The 18480-nt window shown below is 36.3% G+C and overlaps 1 protein-coding gene across 1 annotated transcript; it reads right to left on the reverse strand.

Annotated features, from left to right (window-relative positions):
- Window positions 1–7263: 7263 nt before the first annotated feature.
- LOC139431066 (uncharacterized) lies at window positions 7264–7659 on the reverse strand. Its single transcript, XM_071198633.1, has one exon. It carries the CDS (start codon window positions 7657–7659, stop codon window positions 7264–7266), a length of 396 nt encoding a protein of 131 aa, XP_071054734.1.
- Between the last annotated feature and the right edge of the window lie 10821 nt (window positions 7660–18480).

An 18480-nucleotide genomic window follows, 5' to 3' on the forward strand; every position in this document is an offset into this window, starting at 1 on the left:
GTCTAAAGACATGTAAAAGGATGTGTTATTCTGATATAAGGAATCTTTTAATAATGGCGATGGTTAATGGTCAAATGAGATTAATTTGCATTTATGTGAGATTTTACAGTTCTTTAGTTTGGTAATAAGATCAGATGAGTTTTTTATATTATATAAAAAAGAATCCCTAAAAGTGTTAAAAAGAAATGTTTGAATGATTTTAGATATCTTATTGGTGGGGGTTGATTAATGTTGCTGATGACTCTTTATCCCACACAACGAGGCCTGCATTTTTGTCTCCCGTGGTAACAATACGATTTTCAACATTTTCCTATACCATGTAAGTGCAGGAACCTCAAATAAATCTAAGGCTGATGTAAGAATCTGATCACATGTGACACCACGAGCAACCGATAGTTCTGCTACTCTTTCTAGGAATGCTGCAACTGACGTACCAGGTCTACTCGAAAATATTAAATCCCATTTGTAAACAGGCACATTTTTCTGCACAACTCTAAGAGAAGTAGGCTGCAAATTGGGTAAAGCAGATGAAGCAGCAGGAGGATAACTAGGAGTAACCAAAATATCCAGGGCTTGTCTCAAACTCGTCTCGATAACCTCCAGGTCGGCAGGCCTCACAGTAGCACCTAACCTAGAATTAAACTTTTCCTTCAAAGCCATTGCCTCCGTACAGAATCTAGCCCTATCATCAGATAACTCATCCATACGCTGTATACGACTCAAAACATGCCACAATTTACTCTCAGTCTTTTTTGCACCTTTAGCTGTAAATTTATCTACTAAAGCTGAAACCTTGACTTATTTTGCGGTTATAGCCACCGAACCTTCCTCGCTTGTATATGGATAACCAGGATACGATGAAACCTCCTCCTGAAACCTCAGCTAATTTTTTCCGCATCTCCTCAACCGAACCTACAGGATAACCCCTTGCAATCATACTGAAGTTCCTCCTTATTTAAATAATTTACAGTCACACGAAGAGCCATAATGATAGACACTATCGGGGATAATATTGAATTGAAAGTTTTCCGCCTCTATAATAGGTGGCGTGACAAGTTCTAAACGTAAACATGCAATAATACCTGTTCTAGTCAGATAGTGATCAGACACAGAATAAGATGCAAGATGGCTGACGGGCAAGACAAGCTTAAGTTGTTTAAAGTATTTTTTCTCGCTATGAAGTTGATAAAAATACAACATTTCATAAAAGAATACACCCGAACAATCGCACGAAAACAGAAAAACCCTTGAAATGAGCGCCAAAAATTTGTGACGACTTCTCTACAAAACTACAAAAAAACAACAACACAATCGAACCCTTTAAAAAAACACACAGATCTGCAACACCTCGGCTTCCTAGTAAAGATGGGGTGGGTTTGGATTTATAAGGCGCCACGCAGTTTTAGTTACAGATTGCTCGCTCTAACTGCGAAGAGGGTTGGAAAGAAAGAGGTTCGACAACACCAACATATAACACAACACAAGAAATCGGCACAATCATATACCAAAAAAAAAACAAATTTATTAAAAAAATAAATGGTAAACAAGAAATGTATATTATATAAAAATAAACCAAAAAGAAAATATCGAAATAATTCGATAATAATAAAAAAATAAGAATAGTATCGAATAATTAGGGGTAGTATGAAGCAAAACAAAACTAAAAAAAAAAATGTAATCAAAAAAATAAATATTAAACTAAATATGGATCGCGACGCGTTCCCGAATGACACAAGCGCTCGATCAGGTGAACGGAAAAGAAAATCAAACGTATTCAAAACTAAAATTAATAACTCCCCTAATAGACTGATCTATCTTTACAAAAAAAATAATTAATTAAATGACAAAATTCAAAACTTAAAAAAAAGGTAACGATAACAAAATAATTGAGTTCCGGAGAAATTGTTTTACGGAGTAAGTGAAGTTACACTACTAATAAAACGACAATAATCAGGTTTTGATAGTTTATTTTACATACATCATCTAAAGGTATACAAAACTTATTATTTACATTTACGTTTATTACAAAGTGGCGATGTGGAATAAGGTAAAACGAAATTGCCATTTTTTGGGAAAGTTCGCGGGAAGCAGTAATACAATTTCAAACATCACCTAGAAAACACTTTTTCAGTAACTACATTTGAATTTTTCACAAAATGGTTAGTTAATATTAAAATGGCAACATAAGCGACTTTATTTTTTTTATAAGAAAAAGAATTGTTAGTTAACTGGAATAATCGTGTGTACTTCTCTAAAGAATCTATCTGAGAAGCTATAGTTAAAATTTCAGGTCAGACAGATGAAAATTGTTTAAATTCTACTGCTTGCCAGTTTAAAAAACATAGTTTCGAGAAAAATGCGTTTAAAGTTTCAATACGTCTTCACTATAAGAAATCTTAAAAATACACCCTTTAATTTTTTTACCTTCACTCTGCTATCCGTGCACCGTAAAGCATGCCTTCTCGATCCAAAAGGAGAGAGGAGGAGGAAAAATCTTCCTCCTTTCTGAGTAATGTTTGATCTTTCCTGGCGTCCTTTCTCGTTTTAGATGATGAGAGGTTAGCGGCTTTGACTCGGCGTTCATCTATTTCCACGCAAAAATTGTATCGCCCACGTAATGCGCATACCGAACACCATGCATAGCCTCAGAGCGCAAGAATATTTCAACGACTGCATCGGGCTCCATTTTGTCTGCCCTGCCGCTGTGATTGCAATTGCAGTCAGGTTGGTGTAATGCATGCTATTGTTCGTATTCGGCAATATCTTTTTTCTTTCCCCAATGTTCACATTCTTTACAATATTTTGATTTCACACAAATATCAAGCACTTTTCCTGTGAACCACTCGATTATGCTGACGAAACCAAAAAGAGAGGAAAAGCCACGTTTTCGCCACGAGCCGTCTCCGGAAACAGTGAGCCCATCTACATCGCCTTTGCTTTTGGAAATGCATTTTTTCTCTTCGACTGCCTTCCGAATATTTTTAGTTTTCACAGCTTTTGTGGCTGAAGCAATAGTATTGACAATTGCGTCATATGCTTTGTGGAAGATTGGTTTTTGTAAACCGATAAAGGCACAAAATTTTTGAATTCCGAAATGTCCAATACCAATCAACTGCATTGCCAATGTAAGACGTCTATTTACGTCATAAGCATGACCAATCAAAGGGCAGTTGTTTATTAAAGTGTTTTCACGCGAAACAACAAGTTTAAATCCGAGGCCGCGCTTGCTAGTTTCCCAAAAATTAACAGCCCCTTTACACTGTTTGCAAATCAATATTTGGGACAACACCGTAAATACTGGGAGAAAATTTATAATCCTATAACCAAAACTTTCATCAATATTTACTTGAACATCGGATGCTGTTTTCATTTTCTTCGCTAAAGTTGAGACAGTCTCGTAATGACTTTGTAACCTATGGCGATTAGGTGGCTTTCTGTTCGATAGCTGTTTTTGAACCTTTTTTACCGTTATACGTTTAATATGTTTACCAAAATAATGAAAGACTTGCGTTTAGAAATATTTTCACTGATAATTTCACTGAACGATTTCACTGCACTCTGACTCTGAACGATTATAGTGAATTGACAAGTGCGAATACAAACAAACCCGTCACTTGTTTTTTTTTTTAGATATTCCATGACCCACTAGATATATAAACTGTTCTACAATCTTCTACTGTAAGGTTTGAAAGGATTTCCAGCTGTAAAATTTTTATCAAAGAACTGTCCGTTTTTAGAGTTTTAATCGTTCGGGTTGGGTTGGATTGGGTAAAATTGCGAAGAACCGATTAAGCTGCGACACTCCAAAATGCGGGACCGAGGACGTTTAAAAATTAAGCTCAAAAAATTATAAAAAGAACTTTACGCTCCAAAATGTATATCATTCTTTTGATATTTACGCGATGTTTAAGCCCAAAAAAAATAAGATTAAAATTTTTTTTTTAAAGAAATTAAATTGGTAAGTACAAAAAAAATGTAATTTATATAATACAAAAATATGTAGTTTCACTGAATTGATTTCTTTCTTTTAGCAACTAAAAAGGAAAACTCTGACCTTTACTCCGCAGTCTTCATATACGAAGAAACGACGAATATACCAAAAAAAGTTCAGCAAACCTTCTTCGGAAACACTGGTCTGGTCCAAGGTAATATAGTAAATTTGGATCTGACGAAATAACTTAACGTCTTTATTCCAGGGTTGTTTCCAGGATAGGAGTATAAAGTACAACAAAAAACCTCAAGATGGTATGAGGTTTTTATATAAATGGTGTTATATATAAATTCTTCGATTTCTCAACAATTACAGACAAATCACAATAACACAAAAATAGACGTTACAACCTTATTTGTCCAGGAGTAAAGAATTTTTTTAACAGGCCATTCTGATGGCCTACACTGTGTTAATTAATTACTGTAACGCACGTGACCTGTGTAGTGTAGGGTATATTTAATCTCTTGTCTTCTAATACCCTTTTGCTTAAATCGAGGATCCAAAAGTGCCGATTTCAGAGGGCTTCATTCTCTTCAATATCTTCAAATCTGATACTGATTTCATTTATCAGGGTGCTAATTAATGTTTTTGCTGTCTTTAATGTGTTAAGGTTAAGATTTTGTTAAGAGATGACATTAATCCTCTAATCACTAAAAGTACTTTTGATACGGTGACTGTTTTCTCAGAGCTCATTTCTGTTGTTATTTGCTCAAACTTGGTTGTAGAATCTTGCAGATTTGTGACAGAGTATCACATTCATTTTCTGACAGGCTTTCCACAGGATTATTAAGCAAACCTATGGTCACTGCCAGCGGTTGATGCATTTTAACTATACGATCAAACATATAATATGTCGAATTCCATCTTGTAGGGACATCATTTTTCAGTGTTATTTGACAATTTGGCTGCATTTGTTTTTGTGTTGACATTAATTTATTGTGTGCTCTTGTACTTTTATTAAAGTGTTGAACAATTGTTTTAATTTGTTGTTGAATTTCCTCTATATGTTTCAATCCACGTTGGACTACTAAATTTAGTGTGTGTGTCATATATGGATAATGTGACCACTCAGATTGTCTTATTGAATTAACAACATTGGGAGCATTATCTATTGTAACCACATAAATTTTTGCTGTAATTCCCCATGTTGTTACAACCCGTTTCATTTCTTGTAATAGATATTGCGATGTATGACTCAGGTTTTGTATGATGGCTTCAGCTGGCTAAGTAATTCACGGAAACCTTTATCATTTATTATAGAAAATGGCTGTAAATCTTTCAGAATCATATTTAGCACTAGATCATTAATTTCTTTAAATAAAACTTTTCTTAAACTTATTGTGCGAGATATATCCCGTTAAGGTCTGTTGTGAAACTTTCTGTCTCGTACTTGTCGATGTTGTCGCAGTTGCCATTACCAATTGGTACCGGTGGATGCAAGGATGAGTGCGTTTGTTCATTATCTGTGAATGAATATCCAAATTTTACCTGTTATCATTTTTGTTTGTTTTGTGATAATAACAAAAAATTGAACTAAAATTAGAACTAAAACTAACACTAGAAACTTTCGGGTTTTGCCGTGCGTCTTTTAAGAAAAGGTTTGACGTTCTTCAAACCTTCTTCAGAAACTGATTCGAACTGTCGACTTCGACAGTTCTTCTTATTTTTACAGTAATCATGAACATACAATATTTGGGGATGCAGGTTAGCTTAAAAATTATTCAATGCAAAACAAACTTATCTCTTATTAGAAATATACAAACTTACCTGCTTTTTTTTTAATGAAAATGAATAATACTTGTCTAATAGTATTTCTTGTCACACCGGGACTACTTATATGTAAACAAATTCAAGTTCGTGAATTAGTTGTTTTATACCAAACAATATACGACGGAGTAATTAATAATTAATTAAGTTTATTGCTACCAAATCAGCAATACATTCCACAAACAATTAAATTTTTAACAATACTACAGTTACATATATCACATTACAATACAATACATTTTATTTCCTATCCTACCCCTCCCCATCTCCTCCCCGCATCTCCCTACGCAGCCTTGTCGCCACCACCTCCCTCATCCATTCTCTTCCCTCTGCCCCCTCCCCCAGCACCTGCTTCCAGCCGATCACCTCCTCTCTTAGCTCGTCACACTCCCTCAGTAGGTGCTCCAACGACTCCCACTCCCCCCCACATACCCTACAACCCCTCTCATCATCTCTCATCCAATACCTATTCGCTCTCTCCTCATTGCCGCATCTGAATCTTGCCACCATCCTCTTCCCCTCCTCATCCCCCTCCACCGACAGGTACTTCGGCAATCCCTCCGTTATTATTTCCTCGTACTTAGGGTTGTACCTGCTCTCCGATACGACGGAGTATGATGGTTGCTTTAGTTGCTGAGCATAATGATATAATACAATCGATACATATCATCGGATCTCCCGGAATACTCGCACTGGTACCTGTTTGTAAAAGTAACTGTTAGATCCAAAGTAACTGGTACCGATGTGATACGATAACAGTTATTTCAGAAGTAACGAATAGTTACTTTTTTTACATCACTACTGGCAATAAATTCCCACTGTTTTCCTATTGGCTATGACTAACTCGTTTGTCCTACATTATATTCTTAGAACAGTAATAAAATATAGATACACAAAAACACTTGGTGAAGGATGTTTGTGTTATAAACACATTTATATGAAAAAAAAATGCATTTTATCAATGAAGGAATGAATAAATAGATTTATGAGCAATGCATTTACAACCTGAAACAATTAAGAACTGTGGGTACCTAAAATTTATTAAATTAAATTTATATTGAATAAAAATAATAAATTAAATATCGGAGAAATCCAAAGTGAGTAAGTAGTTGCTTTGCAACCTTCTTTTTTAATTTATTCGTAAAATAAAGACGGTTTATTTGGGTGTAATATATTTTCGAATTTTAATTTTTGAAACAATAAATTATCTTATTAAAAATTTTAATAAGAACAAACTTTAATTAGCATGACATTAACAATTAGCTTTTTAGGTAGTACTTTTTATTAGTTCAGTAACATGTGGTCATAGAAAAATATTTTTAAATTTGGATAAATTTTTTTTATTCCAAAACAATTCTTCCCTTTCAATTATTTCAATGTGTGGGGACCCAACAGGACTCCACACCAAAAGATAACATTTCTTTTTCTTTGCTAGATGAAGTTGTCCTGAATTTGGTAATAATAATCATGATTCGACTTAAGTTTTAAGACATTTTCTACAAATTCTAAGTATATAATTTTTTTTGTTGAACACCATCTTGCACGCTATTGTCTTTTAAAACAAATGGGCACCTGATTTCTACAAGAGCGTCTTCGCCGATTACAATCCCGTCGGGACTAGCTCCCAAGAAGAATATATCATCATTTCCAATGAACAACCCACAAGCAGAGACATGAAGCCGAGTCGTTTCCTTAAAATGCGTTAAAGCAATATCTTCGTGTTCTCTGCCGTATGCTGTAGCTTTATTACCTAAAAATGGTTTGTAAAGCAACGAAGTTATTAATTTGTTGCTAGGAGTATTGGTTCTTCTTTTGCAAATTTTCCCGAAATTGGAAGCCATTATGCGGTTTGAGTGTTCTTCACTCCATATGGGATTTGAATGTTGTCCTCTAGTATCCATCTCTAACGTTTCCATTTCATTTTTTTTAATAAGGATATGTTATTTTTTGTTGTTGTAATTTCTTCTTCTGGTATTACGTCAACATTGCCGTTGTTGTTTTTATCAGCCATGATGGACGCTGAATTGTCAATTATACGTTACAACAATCTTCGAATATCTTGCCCAAGTCCGCATGTTTCGACTTCTCGGGATAAATCTTCATCATTATTGTTACGTCCTTTGCAAAAATACGCTTCACATTGTAAATGATTGCCAAATATGAGATTTAAAGAATTTAAGATATCTTTTTTAAATGCTAATAGGTTTTCCGAATTTGTTTTGTTACTGCTGGTGTGATATGCAGCCGCTTTTTTTATTGTTATTCTAAATCTTAGAATGCTTACTTCTAGTTTTTTTCTTAACCTCAACGGTACAGATTGTTGTGTTGAACTGCGTGCATTGCGTGATAGTTCTCGTAATTTGTTGTAAAAATTTCTTAAAGATAATTGACACATTCAATCTTTCGTACCTGTTGCGATTTTTTTAAGTGGGTTATTCCCCTTATTACAGAAATTTAACAAGACACGCAATATGGGGAAAATAAGCGTCGCAGCTGCAATCGTGTTCCCCTCTCCCTACTACTGAACTAGTAGTCCCACCGCATTCACTCTGTAAAGTGGCGTCACCATTATAATATACCGAACCACATCCGAGCTGAGAGAATCTGTTTTTATTTCTTAAAAGACGAGATTTTTAAAATGAGGTTATGTTAAAAGGTTATGTAAAAGAAATGGATCTTTTACTACAATTAAAAAATTTGTAGAAAAACTCTAAATATGAATAAATATTAGTTTGATATAATTTTTAATAAATTTAATTAAATTTTTTACATTTCTCAAAAAATATTTAAAAATTTTAAAATCATAAGGGTAATATGATTAGGGTAATATGGCCCAGTTTCAGTTCAAATGAGTGCAAAAATGTTTAAATCAGGTTTATTCAGAAATCTTAAAAATCTTAAAAATTGGTTCAATATAAAACATTATACTCTTATAAACAATATTAAAATAAACTATATTCGCTTCCACAACAAGAACTTTAGAACCCTCGAATTGGGCCATATTTCCAACCTTAACTGAAATATGGCCCAGGCAATTTTTTAAAGGTCGAATATATGGCCCTATGGTTAAAGTAACCAAAACGAGTATTAAGCGCATTTAGGGCACACAGTCTTCGGTATCTTCTAGCACTAGTCCCGCACAAACTTCATGTACCCAGGTATTACACTGAATACAACGCCGCATGTCTCGTTCGAAGTCCTCGTCGCATAAAAAACAATACCAAGCTTCTTCATCGTTCTTATTTTGTTTCTCTTCAATTGGCGGATTTGTTCCCTTTCTAAATAAGTCTGTTTTTAATAGCTGGGCCTTATAATTGACTGCTTTCCTTCGAGGATTTTTCGTCTGCTTAGCAGTTGAAAAGTCTGGCGTCTTTAAAATGTCAGCAAATGATTTTTTCTTTGGACTTTTCTTCGGTTCAGAAGCGTTTCCCGGTTAGGCTGTTTCACAGTTATGACACTAAGGGCCGCAGAGACGATTCTACATCATGTAGATTCTACAATTGTAGACCAAGAATCGGTTCGGACGAGCTCAGCATCTGGGCGATCGACGTCGTCTCGACTCACGCTAGGCGTATAGCAATTGATAGCAATGAATCTATCACACTTTAAAGAAAGCGTTCGTATGTTTCGTTCATTTTTCGAAATGAGAAAAAAATTATAATTAAAAAAAAAAAGATTTTACTTTTAAAACCATATTTTTTATTATGTTATTAGTATTAACAGCAGAATATTTTAATTTTTATTATACTTTTTGTTTAAATTTAACACTCCATGGGTATTAGAATAATATGTAGGAACACATATTTAATAAAACAGATAAGAAACCGAAGATTCTATTCTTCACAATTTATTTATTTACATATTTGTTCTGTATATCTTGTAGTTTTTCGATAGTGTTTGTGGTTTTGTTGTAATAAGTGTTCAGTATTAGCGTTATTTTTTCTATTTGTAGAGTAGGTACTTTGTTTTCATTATTATATTCGGTATATACATTTTTTTTTAAGTTTAGTGTAATTTCAATTATTTTTGTATTTTCGTAGTGTAGCCTATTGTTATTTCTTTGTTTTATTTCTACTTTTGTAAAGTAATTAATATTAATTTTTATTAATTTTTACTGTTTTGTAGTGTAGGTATTTTTCATATTGGATTTCTTTTATTTATTTTTAAGTGTTTGCTATTACTTTTAATAATTTTTTGTTTTTGTAGTGCAGGTGCTATTTATATTTTTTGAGTTTTTTTATTATTAAGACGACGATTTTAACGAGTTCATCGAACACATATATGAAGACCAACTTTTAATATATTTTTTTCCAACTTTTTTTTTAATAACATTATTTTTGTGTTGTTTGAATACTTACCTGTAATTTTGAGGAGTATTTTTACATCAATAATATTGATACCCGATATACAGAATTAAAACAAATATGTAAATAAATAAATTGTGAAGGGTAGAATGTTCGGTTTCTTATCTGTGTTATTAAATATGGGTTCCTACATATTATTCTAATACCCATGAAATGTTAAATTTTAAACGAAAAGTATAATAAAAATATTCTGCCGTTAATATTAATAACATAATAAAAAATATGGTTTTAAAACTAAAACAATCTTTTTTAATTATAATTTTTTTCTCATTACGAAAAATAAACCAAACATACAAACACTTTCTTAAAGTGCGATAGATTCATTGCTATGCACCTGGCGTGAGTCGAGACGACGTCGATCGCCTGGATGCCGAGCTCGTCCGAACAGATTCTCGGTCTACAATTGTAGAATCTACATGATGTAGAATCGTCTCTGAATGCGGCCCTAAGTATCTTTATCTTTGGTGTAGCAGAATCGGTTTCCTTGTTGGCATTGGTCTATGAGGAACAACCAGGACTAGGTTCATGTGATGATTTATCCGTAGAAATCGGGCCTCCTTTTTGCTTAAAATGAATCAGTGGGATATCGTCTTCATCATCAGATTTTTTTGGTTCTGCTTTAGTTTCTTGCTGTTTGTGTGTAAGAAGTGACGGACTAAAAGCATTTTCTGGGATGACTGATGGGTCGAATGGGTGTATCCCTGTTGCTCGAAAACCATTTTGGATGTTTGAAATTGACATACATTGTTGCCAGACTTTATTGAAGACAATCCCGAATCTATCCTTCTTTAGAGTTCGGCAAGGAACATTTGTTGCTTCCCAGTAATTCAGCAGTTCGGTGTCCCAATAATGTTCAAAGGATCGGAAAATAGCCTTGTCTAGTGGTTGCAATTCGTGGGTTGTATTTGATGGTAAGCAGTACAAGGACACATCCAACTTTTCCGCTTCTTCAACAATGGAGATATCTAGGTGACAGGAAGCACCATCAATGACTAAAAACTCTTCCTGCTGGCTTGAATTTTGCAAAATGTTGTAGCCAAACAATAAATAACTCCCTAGTAATGCTCCCTTTTGCAGACATTTGAACAGTGGAACTAGGGGGAAGGTTGTCTGAGTAGGTATCGTTTTTTCTTAAACCTTTGAAAATAATCATTGGTGGTACCGCTTGTCCCAGTGCGTTGACACAAGCTTCTACTGTCACGTTTTCAGCATGTTCATTGGCTAGTAACTGAATTCGGTGCTCTCCCTTTTCTGCTAAAACCTTGTGTGCATGGTGCAAAGTTAATCTGCAACCTTTTCATCTAAGTTGTAAATAAATTGGGGCGAATGTTTTAGATTTAATTCGCGTAAAACGGTATCTAAAAAATACTTGGAGAAAATAAGTCCACTGATTTTTGCGACAGTAGTTAATTTCCTAAAATTCGTACTTTCCTATGTGGTTTTCCGCTTGATATGGGAATTTTCTTTCTACCATCATGAAATTCTTCCCATTTCAGATTTCTAAAAATTTTCATTTTTATAATTAGTTTTACCATTTGTTTTCTATGGTCTATACAATTTTCTTCGGCATATAACTATGGCAAGTCGTTCATTAAATCCTTTTCTATATTTTTTACAACATGTTCACTTAATTTGTACTGTTCGTAGAGAGCATTAAATCTATTTAAAATGTATGTGGTGGTGTTAATAAAGCTCTCAGTGAGTCTTCTTAAGAGTTGTGTATCAGTGGAACAGCCATAATTTTTATTCAAAATAAAAAATTCGTTTTCTTCAAACGCATCATTTGAATCTTTTACTAAATCAGATCAACATTGCTCGCAGGTTGTTTTGTCAAAAATTTTGTGGAATATATAACCTGCAACATACGCTGTCGTACAACTTTCCAATGTATTTTTTTTTTTAGCCACTGCTACATGGAATTACTTCGTTGGTGTCGTCGACATTTACATCTTTCTGAGGAAGAGTCAAGTGACACGTGGCAATTTTCTATTCTTCTGCTACTTGGTTTTCTTTTTCAGCATCCATCAGTTGCTCTTTATCTGATCCAGACAATATCAGTACAATGGCCTCATATCGTCCCCCTCTTCTGGTACATCACCTCTCCGTTGTCCCATCATTTTGGCGTCGAGGTGTCAATGTCAGCGACCATGTCTGCAGGTGGCGAATCCAAAATGGACTCATCAGCCACCTCAGGGAGGGCTGGAGAGCCTGGCGTTGAAGGTGACAAGTTGACGATTGTGACGTCGTCTTCCTTGGCGGACGGTGCCTCAGCGACATCCATTTCCTTCGCCGCTTTGTGGGTCCTAGTTGTAACTGGGTCTTCAGCTACCGGGTAGGAGTCGACCTTCACGGTCCTCTCTCACCTCGAAACGGAAAAGGCAGCAATTACGGATGTCAAGGTGCTTGTTTTGTCCAATCAAGATAGCTAGGGTACGTTCTTTACCCTTGATTTCAACTCCCTTGTCCGGGATCCAGAGCTGGACTCTGGATAAGGCCGGAAGTTCGGAGTCTTTTACCACGCTCAGCCTTCAAGGGGTGGGAGCGAGTTAACCTCCGCCTTTAACCATTCCAACGAATGATCATTATTACAGGCGATCTTTAGGACCTGACCTGTATAAGTCATCGCGGAAAAGGTCGGCGTCCTCTTCAGGTTTATCAATGTTGATGCAGATGTCTCGAGCGAGCGCCTGCACCAGATTGTCTTTAATGGTATCAGCTTCCTCCTCGGTAAGTTTACCGAGTTGGTTGAGGCCGTTGATAATCGCAACTTTAAGGTGCCCTAAAAGCGCATCCTTATAGTCGGTCGTCTTGCGAGCCGCTTTCCCCTGAGGCCTGTCCTGCCTCGGCCTCTTCGTCACCTTCACAGAAGGTTCAGAAGAGTTGGCGGATCTCAGCTTCTTGGGACCTGCACCAGCCTCACCCCGGGTTCGGGCGTCGACCTCTCGACTGCGGCGGCCGCGCCCTTGAGTCGACCTGTCCCCTTGCTTGCGGCGGTCGAATTCTTTTCGGGACAGCCAGGCCACTAGTCGATTGTGGCGGTCGCGCTGTGGGTGGGGGCCGTACCGGCCTCCTCTTCCCTAGGGATCCTCCGACTCATTGTCTCGGCGCCGCGAGACCGATGGCGGCGGTTACGACGGCGGACCTCAGTGAAGTTCTGCGCGTCGTCCGACCTTGCCGGCGGCGGCGGCGGCTCATCGACCCCTGAGGGCGCACCACCAGCAAGTGGAGTGAGATTTTTGCTCTTAGAAGAGCTCATCATGCCCAATTGGTTATTTAAACTTTATAAAAAAAGAAACTGGGGTTAGCTTGACGAGATGTCAATATATCGTTCCGAGTCGTAACTCGGAGTTCCTCATCCCAACATTTCGTCTTGTTTGACCTATGTAAAATTAAAATAAAGAATTGCACTTTTTGTAATGGATAGTTTATTATATTTTCGTTCTACCGGTTTCGACTCAAACTTAGAGTCATCTTCAGGAACACGTCACAATTTGAACTAAAACCATGGTATTATTGAACATTTGTGCGTGATTAAAAAAAGCAGTAAGGAACTTATCAAGAACTTAATAATTGCGTAATTATAGGTGGATGTGATGATCGATGAATTGCCTGACAAGATGTGGAATTGTTCACATTCATTACATTTCATTGTCGTGGAAAAGAATTGAGCAGTAATGACACACGTAAGTCAGCTAAATCTTCTAAGAATTTGCTTCAAGTCGCCCCTCGTACGAATACAGTGGCTTTACATTTTTTGGCACACAAGCTGACATCCAAATCTTAAAAAATTTTTTTCCAAAGAGATTTCTTTGGTAATAACTTTCCGCTATCATTACTGTACATCTGATCTTTATATCGAGTGAAAAAGGTTTTTAAATAATCAAAATTTACCGTTTGCGGTCGTAAATCACGAAGGAGTTAATGCTGGCCATGTTCACTATCCCGTAGAATACACACAGAGGCCACCCCTTCTCGTTTTCCTATTGCAGTTCAGTTGGAGTACATTTGATCGAATGTGTCGAAACCAGATTTAGTCTCATTATAGTTCTGAACAATTAACATGCATTGTAGATAGTAGCAATACTACTCTCTGTTTCTTTGGCACATACGAAACTAATACCCTTTTTGGTCAAAACCGAACATAGAGGTTTTTGCATTTCGCTGCTTTATGGCCAACAGTTCTGGAGGAATTTCCTTTTTATTCTTTGGTAATGTCTCAATTATTGTAAGTTTGTAAGGATCTTGGAGTAATTTATCTGCTAAACTGACGGATGTAAACCGTCCATGGTTACATTCCTATTAGTTCCATGGACAGATTTTGTAAGTTCCTTCACAAAGTAGGTACCGAGCGGTAAACGTTTCGTATAGCTAACTTTTCCTAGATATGGAATAGCATTCACCATACAGCTTGTCGAAGAGTCACACATTACAATTTTTACCATACTTTGAAGTTAATTAAAACGGAGTAACAGTCGCTACACGTTAGGAACGAGGAAAAATAATCTCAGGAAACGCGACCAATTTTTCTAGGATTTCAGTAAAACAGCCTCCTTTTTTCTCTACCAAGCTTTCGGAATCTTTTTTATTCCTTCATCAGGGTTACTGAACAAAAGAAAACAAGGCAATGAACAACAAAATTGATCTAAAATTAAATTAATCTACTTACAAATGGAAAGCGATTTAATCAGCTCAGGCGACATAGGCATTCAATCACCTCCAAAAGCGTCAAAAAACAGATTTTATTGTTAACAAAGAACCAACTTTAACTCCAAAGTAAACCGAACACGTTAAAATCTTTTATAAACCAAAATGGCTGTGACTTTGAAGAAGTCAAACGTTACAACTAAAGCGTTGAAAAATAAAAACCACAAAAACTTGACTTGAACATTTACACCAGTCACCCAACAGAGACGATGCACAACAATTTTCAAAAGTGAATTAAATGAAATACAAAACACGAAATTTAAAAATTATATAAGAAAGTTAAAAAGTATAAATTTTTTCATAAAACCTACGTTAAATTTATACACAATAATGTCTTTAGAAAAAAAAAGATGTTTCATTAACATTGGATTTATCTTGAGACTGCCAATTATTGGATAAAATGTAACTATAAATTGAGCTTAAATTATCGATATCAGTTCTAAAGTTGACGGATTTTATTTCTTTGTTAATATAGACTATCTCTAAAAATAACCTTTTTGGTATACTTGTTCCCTTTCTATGATAGTTGTATTGTTAAAATCAAAATGATGACCTTCATTAACACCATGGGTCACTAAAGCACTTTTTCTCTCATTTCTGGCTACGCAATCTCTTTTATGTTGGTTAATTCTGTTCGAAAGATACTGTGTAGTGGTACCGATATATGCACCATTATAATTATTACAAGGTATTCTGTAAATTACGTGAGACTGGTCTAGAAGGGGAACAGGATCCTTAGTTTTAGAGAACAAACAAGAAAGAGGTCTACCATTGCATTTTGCAAATTTTATAGTCAGTCTTCAGAACACACATCAACTGAGGTGTTAAGTTGGGAACGAAGGGGATCCTCATGTATCTAAAACTAGGAACAACTGAGAGGTTATCTTGAGAACCGTTAGGATTGTCTGCATTACTGAGATTAACAGTAGGTGACTGAAAATTATTGTTTTGATTGAGTATACCAAGCAAGAGACCACGAGGATAACCGTTGTTCAAGAAAATATTATGAAGCCTTTTTAACTTTACTCTGTTACACATTGCCACGACAACATTGATTTTTTGATTAATAGGGTGGTTAGAATGATAGTTAATGTATCTCCCAGAGTATGTGGGTTTAGTGTACCAATTCAAAATGATGTTTTGGTTGGGTTCACGCATAACCCTGGTATCAAGAAAGGGGACTTATGATCCAACCTCTGTCTCTACAGTGAACTGAAGGTGTTGATCAAAGCTATTGAAAACTCTGAGGACAGTGTCAACGAAATAGGAAGGAACTGAGCAAATGATATCATCAACATACTTAAAAATGAAAGGAAAAGTACGTTCAGATTATACAGGGTGTACTCGTGAATTATTTCCAACAGTGTAATTGCTGACGCTTCATGTTCGACATTACAGTAGTTAAGGGTCGGCTACATTTGGTAACAATACAGGTGTGTACAATTTGGCGAATAATCAACACATAGTGACAATCTTCAGTTAATTCAAAACCGAAAAGTCTAATGTTAAAATGTTGTAACATACTTCGTATGCCTTCAGGTAGAAGTACTTGAAAACGTATACATTGAATGATTATTTGTATCAAAATAATTCATGTTGAAAAATAATACAAGTAAATTTTATTAATTGTAATTAATAATAAAAATTTAACTCAACAATTAATGCATTTGTACACATCCTGTATAAGCGTACTATTTATTATAATATATTTAATTTATATTCTATAATATTTTAATTTTTGGTTGTACTCTTGAATTAATTACTCTTTGAATTTACTTCAAATTTTTGTTATTTTTTTGTAAATGTTCATATCATAATTAAATAATTAAAACGAAATGTAAGAATTCGGATAGATATGTTACTCGCAATACTTAATACATAACTTTCGGGTTTTGCCGTGCGTCTTTTAAGAAAATGTTTGACGTTTCGGATGCGTCCGGTGTGAAGCCGGAGGAGGTCACCGTATTCACCACCATCTTCCATGATCTGCTAAGCTCCCAGCCATCTTCTCTGTTAACGTTGTTTCTATGTCGATGGATTTCTATTGCTTCTCTTGTCAGTCTTTGGTAATATCTGTTGTCCCTAGCCAGTACTTTTCTTTGTTCGAAGTCTATTCGGTGTCCCTCTGCATGGCAATGTTCCACAAGCGCTAACTGTTGGATCTTCTTCAACCTTACATCTCTTTCATGCTCTTTGATGCGGCACTCGACGTTGTGTCCAGTTTGGCCAACGTAAACCTTCCCACAACTACACGATAGTCGGTAGACTCCCGCTCCTTTTAATGGAGTTAGTTTGTCTGGCAATTCGTTCCGTCACACCTGAAACATAGGGAAGACAGATAAATTCAAGTGGTTTTGTACTTACCGCGTCCTCTTTCTGCTTTCGCTGCTTGATGGCCCGGTTGATGTCCCTCGAAGTGTATCCGTTCTTCTGCAGCACGCCTCGTAGAAAGTGTTGCTCCTTCTTCAAGTTATCTCCTTCACATATTCTCGCTGCTCGTTGATATAAAGTACGGATCACGGGCCTCTTCTGTTGGGGATAATTATGTGATGATGCCTGGAGATACCTGTTGGTATGGGTCTTGGTTTTGGTTTCCATTGGCTCTTCTTCAAAGCGTCTTCTTCGAATAATTCCATGTAGAAATTAGTTATAACTGGCGATAATGGAGATCCCATGGCTGCCAAAAATTCTCCTTTTCAGCTGAAATACGTCGACGTAAAAAACAGTACCCCACTAGATCTGGTACGTATTCTAGTAATCCCTCGGGAATGAGCTTCTGGCGGAGGCCAGCCACAGCATCCTTAACTGTTACCCTGGTAAAAAGAGACTCAACATCGAAACTTACCAAAATATCCTCAGCATCTAGCTTTATACCTTTTACCGATTCCACAACATGTGTAGAATCCCTGACATATGATTCCGTGTTCCCTGTAAAAGGAGACAGAATCTTTGCGAGATATTTGGCCAACTGGTATGTTGGAGAGTTGATGGCACTGACGATAGGGCGGAGGGGGACGTCTGGTTTATGAATCTTCGGTAGTCCATAAATTCTTGGTGGTACCGGCGCCTGCACAAACAAACCTTTTTGCTATTCTGCTGGAATTCCTGTGGATTTTATCAGGTCAGGTAGGGACAGCGGGAATCTCGTTAATCCATTCGATTTAATTAGATGACGAGGCATTTGGCTAGTTAATCAGGTCCGAAAAGACATTTTGGCCGAAGCTATAGGGACCAGAACAAATATTGTGGTAGAAATAGGGAAGGCGCCAGTCCGCCACGGCCGGTCTATGTTGCTTCCCAAAAGGAAAGAACAAAAGCGCCGGGTCAGTTCCGGTCGCCGTAAGTGGGCTGCTGCTGAAGTTAAGACGCTTGGGGATTCTAAAACATTAACATATATACAATGTACTCGGGCGATGACTAAATGCTCAAAATTGCCTCTACTCTAACAAAAATAAGCCCAAAACATAGATGTTAAAATAGTGGGATCAGTCGAAGAAGATGTCCCCATCGTCGTTCCTCCAAATCGTCCCGTTAAAGTGCCGCCAAGTTTTCAGCCCTCCCAAAATGGTCGAGCTTACGAAATGGTCGACATCACGGACTGTCACACCAAGCTTGGACATTTAAGTTCTCCGGGCGCCCACTATAAGTGGAGCG

The sequence above is a fragment of the Onthophagus taurus genome, chromosome 8 (assembly GCF_036711975.1).
Source record: "Onthophagus taurus isolate NC chromosome 8, IU_Otau_3.0, whole genome shotgun sequence".
Lineage (NCBI taxonomy): Eukaryota > Metazoa > Arthropoda > Insecta > Coleoptera > Scarabaeidae > Onthophagus > Onthophagus taurus.